The 20,626-nt window shown below is 32.5% G+C and overlaps 3 protein-coding genes across 4 annotated transcripts; 1 reads left to right on the top strand and 2 right to left on the bottom strand.

The window, feature by feature from the left end:
* Window positions 1-409: 409 nt before the first annotated feature.
* On the top strand, window positions 410-5,044 carry LOC141717879 (mannose-6-phosphate isomerase 1-like). Its single transcript, XM_074520104.1, has 5 exons — window positions 410-962; window positions 2,434-2,601; window positions 3,257-3,466; window positions 3,894-4,160; window positions 4,368-5,044. Exons 1-5 carry the CDS (start codon window positions 627-629, stop codon window positions 4,677-4,679), a joined length of 1,293 nt encoding a protein of 430 aa, XP_074376205.1. The 5' UTR covers window positions 410-626; the 3' UTR covers window positions 4,680-5,044.
* A 416-nt stretch (window positions 5,045-5,460) lies between these two features.
* Window positions 5,461-9,630, bottom strand: LOC141717880 (uncharacterized). Its single transcript, XM_074520105.1, has 8 exons — window positions 9,189-9,630; window positions 8,314-8,358; window positions 8,080-8,209; window positions 7,697-7,766; window positions 7,570-7,618; window positions 6,792-6,889; window positions 6,089-6,227; window positions 5,461-5,862 (listed from the first exon to the last, which is right to left on the bottom strand). The coding sequence occupies exons 1-8, from the start codon at window positions 9,531-9,533 to the stop codon at window positions 5,701-5,703; spliced, it is 1,038 nt and encodes a 345-aa protein (XP_074376206.1). The 5' UTR covers window positions 9,534-9,630; the 3' UTR covers window positions 5,461-5,700.
* Window positions 9,631-17,732: 8,102 nt separating this feature from the next.
* Window positions 17,733-20,457, bottom strand: LOC141717878 (protein ABA DEFICIENT 4, chloroplastic-like). Of its 2 annotated transcripts, none has more exons than XM_074520102.1 (6): window positions 20,098-20,457; window positions 19,189-19,414; window positions 18,636-18,736; window positions 18,374-18,502; window positions 18,149-18,237; window positions 17,733-18,067 (listed from the first exon to the last, which is right to left on the bottom strand). In XM_074520102.1, exons 1-6 carry the CDS (start codon window positions 20,143-20,145, stop codon window positions 17,917-17,919), a joined length of 744 nt encoding a protein of 247 aa, XP_074376203.1. In that variant the 5' UTR covers window positions 20,146-20,457; the 3' UTR covers window positions 17,733-17,916. The 2 variants fall into 2 exon arrangements, with proteins under 2 accessions (XP_074376203.1, XP_074376204.1); XM_074520103.1 differs by lacking the exon at window positions 20,098-20,457 and adding an exon at window positions 19,908-20,017.
* Between the last annotated feature and the right edge of the window lie 169 nt (window positions 20,458-20,626).

Below are 20,626 nucleotides of genomic sequence, written 5' to 3'. Positions count from 1 at the left end.
TCGGACACATTTGTCAATGCACGTTTTTAATTGTAAATATCTTTAATTTCGTAGTAGTATTAAATATAAAAATTTCACTGTATTAAAATACTCATAAACACGAATACAACAGAATCACTCATGACTATATTTGATCTTATAAATTAACCGTAAATTAATAATATATCGCTTAAAATGAACACTGACAAAAGTTAAAATGTAAAACGTATTGTGGTATGGAAGGAGTACTCGATAAACCTTAACGTTGTCACCGACCCGAAAATAATTGAGCATCTCAACGTGGCAGTTTCTTAAATTATAGATTTATCGTGTGTGAATGCACTCCATATAAATTATAATATTATGCATTCCATATAAATTATGATAATATATATTCGCCTGTAAGGCTGTAATAGCATTTGTCTATTATCTTTTCAAATACCCCCTCCAAAATCTTTCTTATATTTCCAAACTGCCCCTTCTTACTTTGAAACATTGCCATCATCTCTCTAATTAATAAGTCAATTACCATCAAAACACCGTTCTCTACTTTACTCAAAAACTCCTTTTTATATTCTTGTTTTTCTCTCCTGAAGATTTGAAGTTCTCAGTTTTTAAACAAGCCCTTTTAATCACTTTGTTTGAGAATGGCTTCTAACACAAACAACCAATCAAGAACCAGCAGGCTGCAGAGACTCAGATGCTCTGTTCAGAACTATGATTGGGGCAGAGTTGGCCACGAATCTGCGGCGGCTAAACTGTTTGAAAAGAATTCAGGGCTACAAATCGATGGAAGCAAATGTTATGCTGAACTATGGATGGGCACACATCCATCTGGGCCGTCTTTTGTGGTGAAAGAAGAGGAGTTGTTGGGTCATGACAACAAGGATGCTAGTTTGAAGTCTTGGATTGAGAGGAACCCGGGTGTGCTTGGAGATAAGGTGTTCGACAAGTGGAATACTAATCTACCTTTCTTGTTTAAGGTATATCTATATGTTCTTGGTTTTTGTTTCTGTGTGTTAATTTTTTTTTATATTATGGTTAGTGGTTTAATTAAATCAAGAAAATTTGATAACTAACTTGTTAATATAGAACTTGGGTCGTTTTAACTTGGTTATTACCGGATGATTTTCTTGATATAAATTTTCATAATAATTGTAACTAAGTTGAGTTATTTTTGCAATACTGATTAATTTGATGTATTTGGGGCCATGAGTGATGTTTTTGATAATTTATCCATTTTTTGTTATAAAACTCATAATTATATGTATAGAAGCAAGACAATGTAGATGAGACTTTTTGGGTCATATGTTGGTTTGTCTCAATTTTATTTTGGAGTTCTTTTTTTTGAAACACTTTTGGAGTTCTCCTAAAATCGTTTACATAATTGAGTTTGGTTCAAGTAATGTTTCGGACCTTGTCAAGATATTTCTTACAAGATGATTTTATGTTTATTTGTCAGACTACTATAGTAGTATAGGGGTTAATATGTGTATATTCTCTTGAGCATTTTATTGAACCGTTCATACAGAGTGATACATAGGATGGATAGTGAAGCTGTTTTTTATTTCTCCAAAATTGAATGCTCATTTTATTAACTACAGTTTTCAGTATTGATATCATATCGCTGAGCTGCTTATAAAAATTTTGATTATTGTTTAGATAGCACTGATATCATGTGTCTATAGATAGGCACATGCAACCTTACAAATTGATCTCACTTTTATATCTGTATTTGTAATCTTTTTTTTTTCGTGAATTCTGTAATCTTATAATTTCACAAAACGACTAATCTAAGAAACAGTAATTACATGTGCATGTAGGGCACACGAGAGCCCTTCCGATACTTATTCTGGAATATTTCTGTGGAAGAGCAAGTGGTCCATCTTCAGCCTTCCATGTGCAAGGAGTGGAAGAATCCACTCCAACTGTCAAAATAATTGCCTTAGAAACTGAAGCAAAGTGCAGTACTAAAGTAGATTTTTGCCTATTTGACAAAAAACTGTTTTAATTGAATGAGAAACTGGTGAACTAGATTGCAATTTGATAATTGTGTTCCACACCGGACCCATTTGGCAAATGAATGATCCCCATGACTAAATTTGATGCGGAATAAGCGATGACACGACTTGAAACCCGAATAATTCAAAGTGACTTGTTTAACAAAATTTAATTCTTCTAAGCTCAAGTCTCCATTGTTTTCCAAATTTATAAAGATCTTGAATACATGATTGACACAGAGATGACCCAAATTCCGAAATTAATACCTTTTTTTATGTGTTTTGATTGTTACTTATTCTAATTTATGCATTTTTATTCTACTGAATGTTGACATACTTCTGCAATTTACTCATTTCTTTAGTAAATACCGTTAGGTTATCCAACTTGATATACTGAGCTGGTCTTTTAAGTCTTGTACACTTGTGTATTTATTGGTTTAGTTGTTTTGTGCAGGTACTTTCTATAGCTAAAGCATTATCCATACAAGCTCATCCTGACAAGAAATTAGCAGAAATGCTTTACAAGACACAGCCAAATGTGTACAAGGATGACAACCATAAGCCTGAGATGGTGTTGGCCATCACTGATTTCGAGGCTTTGTGTGGATTCACTGAATTTGAGGTGACTTTATTTTATAAATGGAGTTGTTTAATACTTGATGTTATACTTATAATGTATTCACTATACTTAATGATGCATATAAGAAATCAAGCAGAAACCAACCAGTTTATGGGACTGAAGTTAGGGTGGATGGGTATATTCTTATGTGCTTTTTAGGATTCATGTGCCATCTAAAAGTCATTGAATATGTTAAAGGAATTCACCTGATTTTAATAGTGCTTCCATTTTTTAAATAACGTGAACCATTATAATTAATCTTGTTTTAAGTTTGACTGCATATGTTGTGCTCTACCTTGGAGAGCAGGGTGATGGCATCTATCCAGTAGTAATTGCTTTATTTGTCTAAGTAGTCTGTTAAACTACTAACTGCTGCTCGAGTAAGTTTGTTAGCATTAAATGTTTCGCATGTTCTTATATAAATCTGAAGACTCCTATCGAGTAGTAATTGCTTTATTTGTCTAAGTAGTCTGTTAAACTACTAATTGCTGCTCGAGTAAGTTTGTTAGCATTAAATGTTTCGCATGTTCTTATATAAATCTGAAGACTTGAGTCTTGTGGTCACTTTCTGTTTCAATTTACAAGTATGTGGAGAACTTACTTGTTCTTGTATTGGCTCTCAGATATTTTGAACAAATATCTTTTGTCATTGTCTCAGGAGCTTCAGGATATTCTTCACGATTTTCCTGAGATTTCAGAGGTGGTGGGAACTGCATGCGCTGATCAAGTGCTGAATTGCACTGAAAAGGACGGGGAAGGAAGCAAGAAAGCTCTGCAAGTATTGTTTCAGCAACTGATGTCAATCACTGATGAGGCGGTTTCTTATGTTGTAGACAAACTAATTAATCGCCTTAACTTGGAAAGCAAGGTTGACTATAAATCAGTTATTTCTTTTTGTTGGAATTGAATAACTTATGTTTACTCTTTTTATTGTTCTTTTGAATGCTTGTTTTTCCCCAAGTTCAAGTTTTCCACGAGAAGTTTTATTTTAATTCAATTATAGCGTCAGCCTCATAGCCTACCGCCATTATGTTGTGCTAGTCATACTATTTTATTAAAAGGAGAACCAAGTTTGACTTCCATGTGTTGTTTATAGGTGGTTATATTCAGTAATAAATTAAGGAGGTGTACGTGAAACAAATAATATCTCCTATATATTTAGCTATTAAAGGAAAAGTAATCTGACATGGTTTCCATATAATATCCTATCGTTAATTGTTTTACTAATTATGCTCATATTGTCTTTTACCTCGACAATATATTTGACATAAAAAATTGGTTTTTGGTTTTATCAGGAAAGGGAATTGTCTGGCAAAGAGGCACTAGTATTGCGTCTGGAAAAACAATATCCCAATGATGTTGGGGTCATAGTAGCCCTGCTTTTTAATTACATCAAGCTCAAGCCTGGAGAAGCATTGTATCTAGGGGCAAACGAACCTCATGCATACATATTTGGTGAATGTATCGAGTGTATGGCTACCTCAGATAATGTTGTACGAGCCGGGCTTACTCCAAAGAAGCGCGATACTGAGATTCTGTGTTCTATGCTGACATATAAACAGGTTTGTAAGAAGCTTGGGCCTTGGAGTCTAACCAATTCTTGAATTTTCTACTTAAATTCTCCGATGCTGCTCTACTTGTAGGATAAGATGGTTGAATGTGGATAGTGGTTAGGAAAGTGTCTAATACCCCAATTCTTAATTTCTCTGTTCATGTATATGTTTGACTTAAATTTACCTCACGCGTAAATCTGATTCCTGTTTTCGCAGGGCTCTCCTGAAATTTTGCGAGGGGTGAGCATAAATCCAAATACAAGAAGATACACACCCCCTCTTGATGAATTTGAGGTAGATCATTGTGTTCTCAAAGATGAGAAATCTGTTGTTTTCCCTGCAGTACCTGGGCCTTCAATCTTTTTGGTCACAGCGGGAAAGGGAACGGTGAATGCAGAAGCTGAAGAGACAGTTTCTGAGGGTGATGTTTTATTTGCACCCGCCAGCACCACAATCTGCATTACTGCTGCATCCGAGTTGCAGCTGTACAGAGCTGGTGTTAGCAGCAGATTTTTTGGGCTGGAGTGAACTATGTCTACCATCTATGGTAGTGGAAGTCATTTGAGTTTTATATATTGTGATGAGTCTGTTTAGTTCCAATATATTACTAAGAACAATAAAGTTGAAATAATACTTCCATCTCATTGTGTCTTGACAATACACCATTCCAGTACTGTGCTAGGGCTTCATCTTCTGGAGTAGTTACTATATTAATACTTGTCTTTTCATTATGAGTCACTTGTGCTGTTTGGATAGTTCAAGTGGTTGAGAGTTTATCATTTGTCGTCCTGGGTTCGATCTTTGAGAATTTATGGGAACAGATACTTATTTGTAAGGCTATAAGCCATATTTGTCAAATAAAAAATTTACATGCCCCAGATACTTATTTGATATTTATTTGTAACGTTATAAGGCATATTTACAATACATGCCTATGTTCACGTTCATTCGTCACCTGGGCAGACAGTCTCTTCAATCTTGGCTGTTTGTCAAAGTTAAAGACCAGCATCTTTAGCAATTTTCTTCCTCGGGGCAAACATCTTGATTCAAACATAATTTATCCAAGTACATAAACTTCATTGCACAAGATATTTTAACAGCCCTGCATTGCGAACAAATATGAGGCCAAGAAGAAGAAATTACATAAACTTCATTCCACAAAATATCTGAAAATGGTGTGATAACGCAATCACACTAGCATTAATTCTTCAGACTTCATAAAACTACAGAAGACAAACCAAGAAAAGCTATTGTTGACATTAGCCCTGTAACACAATTTATAAGAAAATTACATCAAAAGGTCAAAATGGTAATAAGACAGCAAAGCAAGGCTTCAAAATTTTTATAACAAAATGTGTGATGACTAGTTTAATTTCCACTCTCTCAAATTTAACATCCTTTATTATATGAAACAAACTAGTCACTAAAGATACTACTGGAGAATACGTCAGACGTATAATTATCATTACAAATCTTTAGCTCCTTGTATGTAGACTAGAATGAATGCTCCCTATTCCCAACTTCTCTATTCCAACTAAATTATCTTCTTTCAACAATTTGTCTCTTCCTTCTCCAATTCATTTAACCATTCTAGGATATATTCAGCGCCTTTTTCCCATGATGTATCCAACATCATGTCGTGTGCAACCCCTTCAATGCAGACTGGTTCCACACCATAGAATACTCCTGTCTCACTAACTCCTTTAGCATCCTGTAAAGTATAACATTATTCATCAATTCTCGTGATTTTTTAACAGCGTGAACAGCAGAAAAGAGGAAATTTAATTTAAGGAGATGATTGGAAATCATATAAAAAATGAAGAAGCATACTACAGTGTAGGTGAAATAATGAAGTTAGACTTCTTTGAAAGTTATGTAATAGACAACCTTAATCTTGAGTTAAGTTATAAGTTTATAGTAGTTGGAAAGTATTTTACCACTATAAAGTCGTCATTTGCACCCAAGACAAGTATTGGGAGGGATGGATCTCGCACTGCAGGAACCGGGAGTGAAGCATTAAGCTTTCTCAGATCAAACAATGGCATCCTTGAACTTTCTGTCATTAGCTTCTGATACCTAAAACATATCACAAGAACCCGTAGTTCAAGGCTTTAGCAGCATTCACATGAAATACTAGTAAGGGCAATGATGTACCACATAAGGGATATACTAATATGGGGCCTTGTGATGTACGACACGAAGGAACTTGTTGTAAATATTTTTGTTCAATAGTTTAAACCATATTCCTTACAGAGCACTTGATTCTTAGATAGAAACCCACTCACACTCATGACTTTCTAAATGTGTTCCATATTTGTCAATTGTCATGCATTTATTTCCCTGTTAATGTCTTTCTTGTGTTCTTAAATTGACAAGTGGTTGGAGGTTTAGATGTATTAGTTATATATTGTAACTTAGTCAGCAAAAGTGTACTGCCAACCTAATTCTGCATTAGAGGTTTGTCCTGCTACCCATACTCCAGCTTTAGGGTTATTTTGCTTAGCGGCGGTTTCTTTTTCCTATTGCTAAGTCTTTGATATAGTCTTTGATATTGTGCCCATACGGTAGTTTCTCAGGTGCTATTCGTCATATTTCATTTATGCTCCACAAACACTAATGAGTTGCTCAGAGACTACAAACCTTAAGACTAGACTGTCCTCCATTGCTGCAGAAAAAAATGTTTCTCTACATAAGGGAAGAGAAGTTTGAAAAGCTTTGGCTGCCAAGCTTCGTGTGACCTGATCGATAGATACAGTTTAGTCCTATTACATTCATGAAGACATACTGCTCTAATATATCTACAGATGCCAAGTAAACAAATAAATATATATGTATCATACACAAAGACCAGGAGAGGAGGGGGTAATAAGGTAGAAGTTTTATTTTAAACAAAAGAAGGTTTTGTGCAGATGCATCATGCTTAACTTAGTATTTAGTAATGCATCAGAAAGAGCACTTCTAGTAAGCAGTATGTTGTGAACTATTAACAGCAGTAATAGACATCATTGGTCTGCCATGCTTATGATTAGTCTAACTACATTTAATAGTATGAGCACTGTTGAGTTGATACTTCCAAAAGACATAAAAAGGATAGGTGATGTATTGTTCAAATCAGTTGAGACTTGAGATGATAAGAAACTTGGCTTTTCTTCATTCAATAAGGAATCCTCCTGTTTTCTGACCACAAATTTGCCATTATTATCGAGGAAATCCTTTAGCCAACATGAGGGGAGTCCGGATAATAGAGGACTAATCGATACAATCAATTCCGGCTTTTTACATACATGTTTCGAAACTTATTTTTTATTACAAATTACAGAAAGTACAATTTTGTAATGCACAGACCGCTGATATTAGAAGTTGACTGTATAACACATTTGCAACATGCAATTCCAAAGAAGGGGCCGAAATCAGATACCTTAAAAGCAGCGATAGGATTGGAAAAGAGGTACCGCCACACTAACCCACTGAAATAAGTAAAAGCAAAATCGTTTAGTTTTACTTCTGGTAAATGTAGACACGTAACGTAATGTATAAGAAAGCACCTGTTACCCGAAGGTGGTACTGAACAAACAAGCACAGCTCCATGAAGATTTAGGTGCAAGCTTTCAATTTCTATTGTTGAACACATCATCGAGAATGCAAATTGATTACTATAGGGAATTTGAACAAGATTCTTTGATCAGAATTAATTTAAAAAATTGCATAAGGTTCATCAGAAACCATCATTTGAAATCTGGAAAGGCCTGCTACATGATGTGCCATCTAAAATTGGTTCTTAACTATCTTGCTGGTTTTGATCGAAAGATGTCAACAATACAAACTACATGTCATTCTGCTTAGTAAGTTTTGACGCTTTGAAATAATATACACTATTTTATGACTTTGTCAGCACTTTCCTCAACTTTCGATCATGTATATGCCTAACCTGATAAGTGTCTGGGTTGCATACTTGCAATGTAATACTGAACAATAAGCCCTCCAAATGAGTGACCAAGTAAGACAGGAGGAATCTTGGTTTCTTTGCGGATGAAGTCAGCGACGTTACCTGCATGTGTCTACTGCATAATAGCAGTGTAGGTAAGATAAACAACTGGATTGCATGGTCTGCAAACACAAAGGTACATAATGGGGCTCAGCCTGCTTAGATGAAATAAACTACCTTGAGGGATCCTGCAACTGGACCAGCAGGCTCATCACTTTCACCCTATAAACGCTAAGAATATTAGCTAAAAAATACGACTTGATTTACTATTGTCAAATAATGTATAAATTCATAGATAAGAATTGAGTACGTTGGCTTGGCCACTGAAGATACTGCAGATTCTGAAATTAAAATAATACTGTGAATCTAAATGCACGTTTTGTAAAATGAAATAAATATTTGGATTAAAGTATAAAATTTCTGCTCATTTGTTTTATGATTTAGTTTTCAGCTAAACTTAACATAGGTAGAAATATGATTTATCATCCAAAATTAAATTTGCAAATTGCAACACCCTTCAAAAAGTAGCTTAGTAGTGACAAACACAGCAAGTGTCATTAAGAAAAACAATCAATTATCCATAATGGTAGCATGATTCCACATGCCTAAACTCTACGACTATGGAGATCGAGTGTTCGAGTGTCATTAAGAAAAACAATCAATTATCTATAATGGAAGCATGATTCCAAATGCCTAAACTCTAACACTATAGAGATCGAGTATTCGAGTGTCATTAAGAAAAACAATCAATTATCTATAATGGTAGGCTGGTAGCATGATTCCAAATGCCTAAACTCTAAGACTACAGAGCTCGAGTGTCACAAGGCACAAGGCTCAACGGAGACAAAGAAATGTGTGGGTATGTATTCAAATCTTCGTAATTAACCAAAATAACACCTATATATACTTGGTTCAAAATTGTGTTTTAGACCTCAAGATTAAAAGGAAACTGCAAAATAAACTTATTAGAAAAAATCCAGGAGTATATAAACAAATATTACACTACAAAACAAACAAATTCAAGTACAATAATAAAGTATATTTAGGCAGACCTGAGCCAGTAAGCTGAGAGCATAACAATCAAAACCATTAGTTGAAAAGAAAGGTAACCAATGTTGAGCCCAGCACCAAGCTGCATGAAAGCTTCCATGAATGAACACTATAGGTGGCTTTAAGTTTGAGTTGTCTTTTTTCTCAACTGGGTCTTTAAGTTCCACTCCTTTTTGGTAGATTACTTCCATGTTCAGACCAGATGGAAGCTGGTGAAAAAGACGGGACTGCCCCTGCTTTAGCTCGTAAGGTACCATCATTTTGTGCTCCCTGTTTAGGGTAGCAAGGGGTAAAATGGTCATTCTGGGGTAGAGTGTAGTTGCCAGAGCTAAACAGTGGGTTGCCATTTTTGATTTCTTGGTTCTTTGGCTTGATGATGGAAGACGGGAAGTTTTCGCTTTTCAACATCACCCACCCCCTCCTAGTTTACTATAATATTATACTCCTATCCTAGTTGGATTTAAATTTTACTGAATTAATTAGGGAAGAAAATAATCGAATTGAAAAACGTCTTTCATGTCTTTTTTAATGATCAATCTATGCTGATTTTCGTTAACTTTTTGTTTCTTACATTATTAGTCTAACCCAAATTCATTTGCAAAAAAATTCTTGTAACGTTTTAATTTGTTAAACTGGAAAATTACGAATTATGTATCTTATCCGCATTTGAAAATGATTTTAAAAATTATTTTATCGATCCTAGCAATTCTCTCATTAATTTCGATTTGATATTGTTTACAATAAAAAGTGATGTAAGAGGATTTCGGTGCTAATCGATGGTGTAATAGAATTCGAGAAAAGTAAATTTATGGTCATGCTGAAAACTGCATGATCACGCTGTTGAGAAAATATGATGTTATTTTCATGCCGCTGAATTGCATGGTCATGTCAAAAGTAAAAAAAACAACAGTAATTTTTTGGTGGCCGGATAGAAGACATCGCATGCTCATGCTCAAAACTGCATGATCATGCTACCTTTAATTATTATGTATTTTTAATAGGATTTGTTTTTTTATTTCGTTTTAGGGGATTTTATCACTATATAAATAATTTTATGATGGAAGTATTGATAAATTTTTTATTGAAATTAAACCCTAAGAGTTTTTCTCTTTATCTTTATTGTGGATTCAAGAAAATTCTTGTGGATACAAGGTTGGCCTTGTGCACTCAAGATTTTAAAGTATTTCTCGTGTAAGAGTCCTTACGAGAATTAGTGTTTACTTCTTCTACGCTTCCGTGCTGCGTCAGTTGGTATCAGAGCAGTTTTTTCCTATCATTTTCGTTACTTTCATTATGGGAGAACCAGTTATTAAAGAAGTTATTCAAGAGGTTACGACGGCTTTAACCGCGGATTTTCACAGATTGAGTGGATACGTTGACATTCAAAACGAATAACAATAACAAGCAACGTAGACCTGAAACGGAATATCATAATCGAGTATCTCAAGGCGGGAAAAATTATGTGGGTGGAAATTCTAGCTTGATGTTGAATATGGGTAATCGGCTCAATGATATTGTAAATGTTGATATACCATTATGTTATGGGTCTCTTGGAGTTGATGAGTTTATGAATTGGTATGCTGATGTAGATAAAAATTTTAATATTATGGGTGTTCCTGAGAGTAAGCAGTTGAAAATTGTGGCTATCAGGTTAAAGAGTGTTGCTTCTATATGGTGGGATAAGTTGGTTATGCAGAGAGAAACAAAAGAAGAAACTCGTTAGAACATGGTGGAGAATGAAAGAATTAATGATGGAGAGGTTTATACCGGAGCGATAAAAGTCTAAGATTCACATTGATTGCAAACAAGAGGATAATTCGGCTCAATATCATGAACCCGATCATGTTAAAAATGTGTTTGATGTTTGTGCTCTACCAAAATAGTGTAGCTTCCTGGGTTACAAACATGAGGATGATATGATAGAGAATTATAGATTTGAAGATAATGTGTTCGATGAATATTCTCAACTAAGAAAAGATAATCTACTGAATACAGAGGAGGTTAAAGAAGGAGGTGAACAAGTGGTAAAAATTTCGTGTTTTCTTAAGTGGGTGTAGATGATTCAGTGATAAAAGAAGATAAAAATGAAGATATGGAAGAATATATTAAAAAAGGCCATAACAATATTTATGAAGATAGGAATGAGGGTGATGCTAAACATCTTGTTAAAGGTGTACAAACATTGTACTTGAACACTTATACATCGCTCGAGGTAGATGATTTGCAACATGAGAGCTTAACTCAATCATTGTATAATAAATTGTGCAAGGTGAGTCTTCGAACTTCTCAAATTGTGACAAATTATGAATATCATGAGAAATGTTATTTGAGAAGGATGATTGGTGGAATCAAATTGCCTCTACAAATTATGTCGCAACAAACAATATTATTTGGGATAATCTAGTGGTTGTGACTACTGTGAGTGAAAATTTTGTGATTGACATAACTAACTTGAGGTACAAAGATACTACAGTTTTTGATAATTTTAATGTGGAATCGTGTGAATTAGTATTGGGTAGACCCTATCATTTTGATTTGAATTGGTGTCAAAAAAGTTGAGATCAGACAGTTGACTTTAAAAATTTTAACATGGATTTTGTCTTGTATCTCTTTGAGGATAAAGGTGCTTTTCGGTCATCGTCTCTTGGTATAACCGAAGAGTTTTGTGATGTTGATTCCATATTTGGTCGCACAAAGGTTTATAATGATTGGTTCGAGCTAGTTTTAGTGATAGCTTTATGCCTGAAATTTATTGTGGAGGATGACGTGAAGTACAAAGTCCCAAACAAGCATTTCCCTTTAAAAGTACCACCATGGAGAGATAAACAATAAGTCAGCACGATTCTTATTTTAGATGAGAACTCGAGGTCGAGTTCTTTTGAAGTGGAGGAGTCTGATGTAGGAGAATTTCAGTGCTAATCGATGGTGTAATAAAACTCGAGAAGAGCAAATCCATGGTCACGTTGAAAACTGTATGATCACATTGTTGATAAAATATGATGGCATGTTCACGCCGCTGAATTGCATGGTTATGTCAAAAGTGAAAAAAATAACAGTAGTTTTTTGGTGGCCAGATAGAAGACATCGCATGCTCATGCTCAAAACTGCATGATCACGCTAACTTTAATTATCATGTACTTTTAATAAGATTTGTTTTTTATTTCCTTTTAGGGTTTCTAATCCCTATATAAACAATCTTATGATGTAAGTATTAATAAATCTTTTATGAAAATTAAACCCTAAGAGTTTTTCTCTTTATCTTTCTTGTACATTTAAGAAAACCCTTGTGGATTCAAGGTTTTAAAAGATTTCTTGTGTAAGAGTTCTTACGAGTATTAGCGTTTATTTCTCCTACGCTTCCGTACTGCGTCAAAAAGAACTTACAAGTTTTTGATATATGGTTAATAATTTTAATAGTAAATGGAGGTGAGACTCTAAGCCAAACTATGATATTATGTTAGGAGTATTTCGATAATATTTGCTTAAATGATTAATATTATATAAAATAATGATTATGTAAATTTTGCTAAATCTAAAAGGTGATGTACTCTAATAGAGTTGATTATATATATTATAAAAATAGCATGTTATTATTATTTTAAATTATTATAAATATAATATTATTTTTATATGATAAAAGATGATGCGCAGTTTTGCTACCAGTATGGACTGCTCGAAAAATATAGTCAACACGTTTGAGAAATTTTTACATAATCTATATAATTTTTATATATATAGAATATTTTACATAATTTTAGCTAAATCTTTTATGTAATTGAAGATGTTTTAAATAATCAGTCACTCTAAGCTCCTGCTCCCGAGTTTTTTTAAGGGAAGGAAGTAAGTGATTAGGAGGTAAAGTACTTTCATCCCGTTTTTGGAGTGAAAGTTTTGGGATGAAAGTATACTAAATTTACATTTATTATCACTTACTTTCGTTCTTTTTTAAAACTCGGGAGCACAACTAGAAGTGAAAGTGAAACTACTTTATTTACCTTAAGCTTACTTCTCTTCCTCTTTATAACTCGGGAGCAAGGAGTAAAACTAAGAAGGTCAAAACAGGATTTAATACTCTTTGATATTTATTTTTCGAATAAAGTTAAAAGTTAATTATAATTTATTCTCATCAAAGAATAATTTCTAACTTATAAAAGCGTTTTGCCTAGTACACTTTTTAACTTACAAAAAAAAAACGTTTTGCCTAGCAGATTTTTGAACTTAGAAAGAAATTTTTTGAACCGAGTATTGTGAGAAGCATTTTTCTAGAGTACTTGCGGCATTCTAGCTTACAAAAAGAAAATCTTTTATCTATCTATACTATATATATAGGGAGTTGCTCAAATGAGAACCCACGTTATTGGTGAGAACTGAGATTTAATCTTTCATCCATACCACCACCCACCCATTTCCACCACCATCACTGCACCACCGCCACCCACCACCACCACCGCGCAATAGCCGCCACTACCGAAAAATACCAGATATGTTGCTCTCTCTCTCTCTCTTTCAATCTCCCTAGAAGCCTCTTATTAGATTTACCTCGCCGGATCCTATTCATCGTTATCCTCTCCGCTTTTCTGGATTCGAAACTTTTCCGGTTGAATAACCGTTTGCCTCCGACTAAACAACTGGAGCTCATCGTTTTTCCGGCGATTGAGCTTCCCTGATTAGAATAGTTTTGATTTCATACCAGGTAGTGATTATTCATTTTTGCTCATTTCCGTGAATTTTGTTTTGTAATTAGTGATTTTTAGATTTGGTGCGTTTGTTGATGGTGGTGGTGGTGGTCAGGTTGTGGTGGTCGTGATTTGGTCGTGGTTAGTGATCATTGTTAAGATTTATAATTAAATCTAGTGATTATTATTATGATGTTGATGATCTGAGTTGATAAATTGAGCTGATGGTTGGATATTGTAGGTAAAAAAAGTGTCTGGATGTGGTAAATTTTATTTTCGGTAGTGATTTTTTTTTACCGGTGGCTATGTGGTGATTTTTGTGTTTCCGGTGGTGATTTTTTATTTTTCAGTTGTGATTTTTTATATTCCGGGGATGTTTTTTTTAATTTGACGGTGGTGATTTTATGTTTGTCGGTGGTGATTTTTCGGTGATCGCCGGAGGTAGTGGTGGTCACCGGCGGTGGTGGTGGCCGGAAATGGTGGTTGCCGGTGGTTGGAGGTAATGGTGGATGGTAAGTAGAAAGAAGATAGAAGAGAGAATGGTTGGAGAAGATAATGGAATTTAAAATGAATGGTGTAGATTAAAAATATATTTAAATTTTTATGGCTGAGATTAGATCTCATATCTCACCAAAAAAAAGGTTCTCAATGGGGTAAGGCCCTATATATATATTATACTATAATAATCTGAATGAGAATGAGGTATAATTTGGTTCAACTTATCCCCTAATTTTGGTTATTAAAGAAAATAAATAAATAGTGTTATATATCCGCTAAACTACTAATTTTTTAAAATACTAAATATAGTTTATTTATCCTACTAAACTACGACCACAACGTATCATATTATAAAAAAAATATTGTCATACATCCGCTAAACTACTAAATTGTTAAACCAGTAGACGGAGTCTACATATTCTACTAAAGTTATCCTATTATTTTTATTATAAATTTATAATTATTATATATTTATAAAATATTTTAAAAATTAGAATATGGCGGGATAAATAATTTTTTAAAATATTAACGGGAACACGTGCATCGCACGGAATTGAAGTTAGTATATATAATAATAATCTATCTATACTATACTATAATAACCGGAATGAAGTATAGTTTGGTACAACGGCTATTCGTTAATTTTGGTTATTAAAATAATAAATAAATAGTGTTATATATCCGTTAAACTACTAAATTGTTAAACTAGTGGACACAGTCTCTTTATCCTGCTAAACTACGACTACAATTTATCCTATTATTAAAAAATAAATAAGTAGTGTTATATATCCGTTAAACTACTAAATTGTTAAAATACTAGACATATTCTACTTATCCTAATAAACTACGATGACAGATTATCCTATAATTTTAATTATAAATTTATAATTATTATATATTTTTATAAATATTTTTAAAATTTTAATATGACGGAATTAATAATTTTTTTAAATATTAACGGAACTCGTGCATCGCACGAGATTTAAACTAGTATATATATAATAGGAGGACGTGCTGATAAAATTTATGAGATTTTTTTAATCTCATTGAAATGACTATTTTACTCTTATATGTAATATTTATTGAAAAAATTATTTTTCTAGGAAATCGAATAGTTTTATAATTGTTTTGCAAGAGTTCTAACCACTGTACTACTTAAATTATATGTGTTTATTAATCATACACATATTAGGTATGCTTGTGTATCTTTAAACGAATAAATATTTGGTATTTTAATTATTAAGACTTACTAATAACTTATAATCATATTTTTCTTTTACATTTGCTATTTTGTATCATATTTTTATATAATATTTTTTTAATTAACATATATGTAATATTTTGTTAAATACACACGATATGAAGCAGGGTTAATCAAATTAAAATCAAGTATTATACATTTACGATGAAATATATACAATAGTTCAATATATATATTTTATCCCAATTTATTATTAACAACATATATTTAATTTAAATTAATAAATATATATATAATAAAATAAACTATATTATTTTATTGGATTCATTCTATAATATTTATAAAAATATAATCATATTAATCACGATAAATGTCATAAAATTACTTCATAAATTCTAAAAGGAGTTAAAAATTTAAATAAATAGTCATGACAATTGAGTCGAATTTATAAAAATAATTTGAAAGATAAATTTTAATAATATTATTGAATTAGTGTTTGGAGAAAGGTTGAAATCATTCACGAATAAAAGTCGTTAATGATTAAAATAACGATACAGTAATCCCTATATTATAAAATACTCCATGTATGACCTATATCAACACGTTATCATTACTAGCCTACGGCCCGTGCGAAGCACGGGTCTTGGTTTTTAATTTTATTTTATATAATTTTATTTAAATTTTATTTAAATTCTATATAAATAATTAAATACTAAATAATGATTATATAATTATAATTTCAAGTTAGGTTCAAATATTATAAATAGTATATAATTTATGAGATTTTATTCATAAATAATAATATAACTGTTTGTTGTTGGTGAGTGAGATTTGAATATAAAAACTTATATGTATATTTATAAGTAATATAAATGTTTGTTGTTAACGGAATTCGAACATGAGAAATTATATGTATTTTTATAAATAATAATATTAATATTTGTTGTTAACGGGATTCGAACCTAAGAACTCGTGGAGTGTATTTTTTTTAGTAATTGGATCTAATGGTTCTGATTATTTGATAAAAAAGATCTGACGGTTGTGATGGAAAATGATAACCAAAATAAGGGGTTAACCAAACTACAAATTATATCCCATTTCGGCTATTATAGTATAGTATAGATAAAATATTCTCAAATACATATCTCGTGAGACATACATATATTATTAACTTTACGTCACTTCGTCATGAATATAACAATCTTGTACGAACACTTTAATATGATATCAATGAAGTTGGACAGAGACATTAATATTGGTCAATTCAAAATATAACAAGTTTTAATTACCGTACACTCATAAATATTGAAACTACATAAACTACAATTAGTATCAACAAATTTTTAACTCAAAGATTACATCTACCCAAAATATCTATCAGGACCAGAATCTTCAAAGACTGAAAGGAAAAAAACCGAAACATTACAAAATATTTCATCACTAAAAGTCTAAACAATTACTGGATATAAGCTGTTTAAAGTGATATTTTTACTATCCTTCAAATAAATTATTAAGTAATATACATTTTATTTTCTAACAAAACCCGTACTAAAGTTTTGAAAAAAGTAACAGTAACTTTTTTTGTCTTTTTCATGATAAAATCTAAGAACAAAACTTTGTATATTGTTTTAATTTTAATGGTCATATTTTCTTAATTTTTAAATATATTTACACTTATTTTTAAAACTGAAAGCTGATAATTAGACCACCTTAAGTGACTGCAAATGATAAATTGTTGAGATCAGTGAACAAAATTATATATCAGCTCCATTTCAGTGATCGGTTTAATATTTAACACACTGAAAATATCAAAAAAATACTTGATGTTATATCAATAATATCATTCTGAAAATCTGTGCATTTCAAGTTAAAAATATAAAAATATTTTGTTAATTAACACTTTGTTTACAAAAGTTGATGATAATAATGATTCCGGTATGGAGTTGAAAAATAGAAGGATCCTGAATCGCCCACAACGATATTTTTCCTTTTAACATAAAAAAACATTATGTATTCTACATTTCTACTTTAAAACATTACATTTTACATCCATACTTTAGAACTTTACATTTTATAATTTATTTTTCTTTTCATAAAAAATATATAAATATAATTGCACGTCATGAATAATTGCAACTTTAAGTTTCATTTTTTTTCATATTCAGCTTGGATGATTAAGAATATAGAAATTTGATTATAAAATTAAATTTTGTTGATTTAACATCTCACGTTCAAAATGAACCTTATATTAACTGCACATTAATTCTCAAAAATACACATCAACTAATTTGAAGAAAAGCCTTCACTATCTTTGTCCTACAGAAATGAGTACTAAGTCAGCTTATCATTTCTGCATCAACGAATCTGGCGTTTAGTATTTCTTCCACCTGTGGTTAGAGCTTTGGTAATTTCATGAGATAAAATTCCTATAGGACAAAACAGTAGACAGAAGGAAACGGAATGCCTTGTTTCAACGTAGTTCTGCAGTCCGTCTATAAATATTTGCCTGCAGAACAGAACGGCTACTGTGAGAAATTTATATTAATACACTGCAAAAAGAATCACACATATGCACACACTTACAGACCTTGCTGCAAAGAGATCAACAGCCAACAAATGGATCCACGCCGAAGCTAATGTCAGCTCACTGGAGAACATCTTAGCTATACCCGATAACTGCACAGTTTAAAGGTTGAGCAAAAGATGGACCACAATCATAAGTTTCATCTCAAAAACAACTTCCAAATTGTTTCAGAATAAAAACTAGGTGTTGAAAGCCTAAGCTTTTGTTTTTTGATTGTGTGAAACGCACCTCAGGCAACCAATATTGACTTGCAAACATCAACCGAAATGTATCAGGTGTCCAAGAGAGGTAGAGTAGATATGCATACAGAATTCCAAGAACAACATATGGAAGTGTACTTTGAATACACTTTTTAGTCTAAATTTAGTATAAAAAGAAAACTATTAGTCACTCGGCGTAATTATTTAAGAGGTTGAAATCTGGTTATGTATATGAAGTAGAACATTAGATCCAGTCAAAGCAGTCACCATGTTCCAACAAATATTTTTACCAGGTTAGCTTTTGGAGCCAGAACCATGAGGGTGTAAAATGGAAGAACAGCTGCAGTTGCCAATGTAAAAACACTACTTGCAATATGAGAATTCGTAAACCCTGCAAGGTCACAGTGAGAAGACAGCCAGTCAAAATGCTACAGACTTGCAAATTTCAATTTTAGCAACAATTTGTACACATCAAGTTAAGCAACAGCAAGTAATTTAGCACAATTAGCCCTTACTAGGTTCCTAACTAACTTCCACCAGTTGCTTAGAATAAAAATATCTACATGTCGGTCACATTAACTGCCTTTATCAAACAACTAAGATCATTCCTTGCGCCAAAATTACATCAGATCAAAGCTTTGTTTCCAGTTCATCATTTCACACTGTTACATAGATTTATATCATTGGCCATCTAGATAAATTTATTTGTAAGGGATCATAGATGCTGACGACTAATTGTCGCATAGAACAAAATTAATGATATTAACTCTAAGAACTTGCGGTAACTACTCAGCTTTAGAAACAAATTGAGGTGCTTAGAGGAATCAAATATAGGGGGCTTACATGAAGCCTGCACTTCAAGGCTTTTTCTGTAAAGAACAGATCTTTGAATAGTAGGAACAGCAATAGATGTTGATCCTCCCTTGAAACTCCATTCTTTTCTCATCTTTGTCCAAAGAACCAGATGTTGTCCATAAAGGTCGCTGTTTATACCTTCAATAGCAACAGTGTTCAGCCGACTCTGGCCGATGTTACATAAGGGCTTCGTACTCAATGTTGAATGTTCGGTCTACAAGGAAAGAAATGAAGTTAAGTAATAGTTCATGTTCAAGTTCAAGTTATAAATAAAGAACCAACGAACGATCACAATACCAAATAATAAGAAAATATTATTAATCAACTAATCATTCAGTTTCTATATCAGCATATGGGGATTCTAAAAAGATTCAATCATGCGCAGCTTGGCAACTGCATTCCCACTTCAGGATTGAAACAAAAGGGACATTTTGAATTTCACATAACAAATTGAGTTTTTTTTTTCACTTAGGCATGAGGGCTATGGAGAAAAATTGATTAGAAATAACAAGGATTCAACAATTGCATCCGCAAGTCCTGAATGAAATGATCAGTCCAGCACATAATGTATTGGTAGAATTTTCAACCTACTGGTTATTCAAATTCCACCTTAAAAAGAACACCAATTGACAATACAAACTGAGAAGAAGAATTGCAGAATCACCGCAGATCAGTCAAAAACAAAAGAGACATATCATAACAAATACCCAAATCCACCAACAATTCTTCAATTCACTCTTGACATTCATATGCATATATGTCTGGTAGTAGACATAATTAAAGAAATCCTGAGGTCATTGCAAAAAAGTCATAAAGACAACTTGGTCATAAACATATCTATATATCATATGTATGTAGACAGGGACAAAGATATGAGTTTGAGCACCAAGAAGATACCTTGAGTGAAGAGATCTGATAGCAATACAGGCAAGAAGATAAGGGCATATTTGTTGAGAAGCTAATTGACTACCAAGTACCAACAAATAGTATTTCCAATAATTGTAAGAAAGATAAGTGCTTTCTTGTTCACTTACTTATGTACCAATAAATATAGATACAGAGTGGAAGAGGGTATCAAGGGGCAATGCCATTCAGTTTAGTTTACCAGAAAATTGGGCATAAGTTTAAAGCTTTCTGCTTTTATGTATAATTGAAGTGGTCACTTTCAGTTTTATATTTGTGGATAAATGATAATGTTCAGGGCATGTGCAATTTCAGCATGTGAGCTTGATTGAGATAGAGTGGAGTTGGAAATTTGTAATGTGCTGTATATAGATAATGTTCTTTGAGTGAGTGGATTTTTGCATTATCTTCTAATGTCACAGTTTACACCACTTTTGTTTTTCTTAAGAGTCATTCTTAAAAAAATAGCAATCATTCAGAAATATCTCCAACACTATTGAAATCTAGCTAAATATTGTACTTT

Source organism: Apium graveolens, chromosome 4 (genome assembly GCF_009905375.1).
Source record: "Apium graveolens cultivar Ventura chromosome 4, ASM990537v1, whole genome shotgun sequence".
NCBI classification, from domain to species: Eukaryota; Viridiplantae; Streptophyta; class Magnoliopsida; order Apiales; family Apiaceae; genus Apium; species Apium graveolens.
The sequence above is the reverse complement of the archived record's forward strand: the minus strand, read 5'-3'. Positions and strand labels throughout refer to the sequence as shown.

Excerpts from the sequence above, each read along its gene's own strand:
- LOC141717878 (XM_074520102.1), bottom strand. The coding sequence starts at position 20,145 with ATGCCCTTATCTTCTTGCCTGTATTGCTATCAGATCTCTTCACTCAAG. Across the intron at positions 18,737-19,188 it reads CCTTGAAGTGCAGGCTTCAT|GGTTTACGAATTCTCATATT; the intron begins GTAAGCCCCCTA and ends GTGACCTTGCAG. Across the intron at positions 18,068-18,148 it reads GTTGATCTCTTTGCAGCAAG|GCAAATATTTATAGACGGAC; the intron begins GTCTGTAAGTGT and ends TCTGTTCTGCAG.
- LOC141717880 (XM_074520105.1), bottom strand. The coding sequence starts at position 9,533 with ATGGCAACCCACTGTTTAGCTCTGGCAACTACACTCTACCCCAGAATG. Across the intron at positions 7,619-7,696 it reads GTACCACCTTCGGGTAACAG|TGGGTTAGTGTGGCGGTACC; the intron begins GTGCTTTCTTAT and ends TACTTATTTCAG. Across the intron at positions 5,863-6,088 it reads CAAATGACGACTTTATAGTG|GATGCTAAAGGAGTTAGTGA; the intron begins GTAAAATACTTT and ends TATACTTTACAG.
- LOC141717879 (XM_074520104.1), top strand. The coding sequence starts at position 627 with ATGGCTTCTAACACAAACAACCAATCAAGAACCAGCAGGCTGCAGAGA. Across the intron at positions 963-2,433 it reads ATCTACCTTTCTTGTTTAAG|GTACTTTCTATAGCTAAAGC; the intron begins GTATATCTATAT and ends TGTTTTGTGCAG. Across the intron at positions 2,602-3,256 it reads GTGGATTCACTGAATTTGAG|GAGCTTCAGGATATTCTTCA; the intron begins GTGACTTTATTT and ends TCATTGTCTCAG.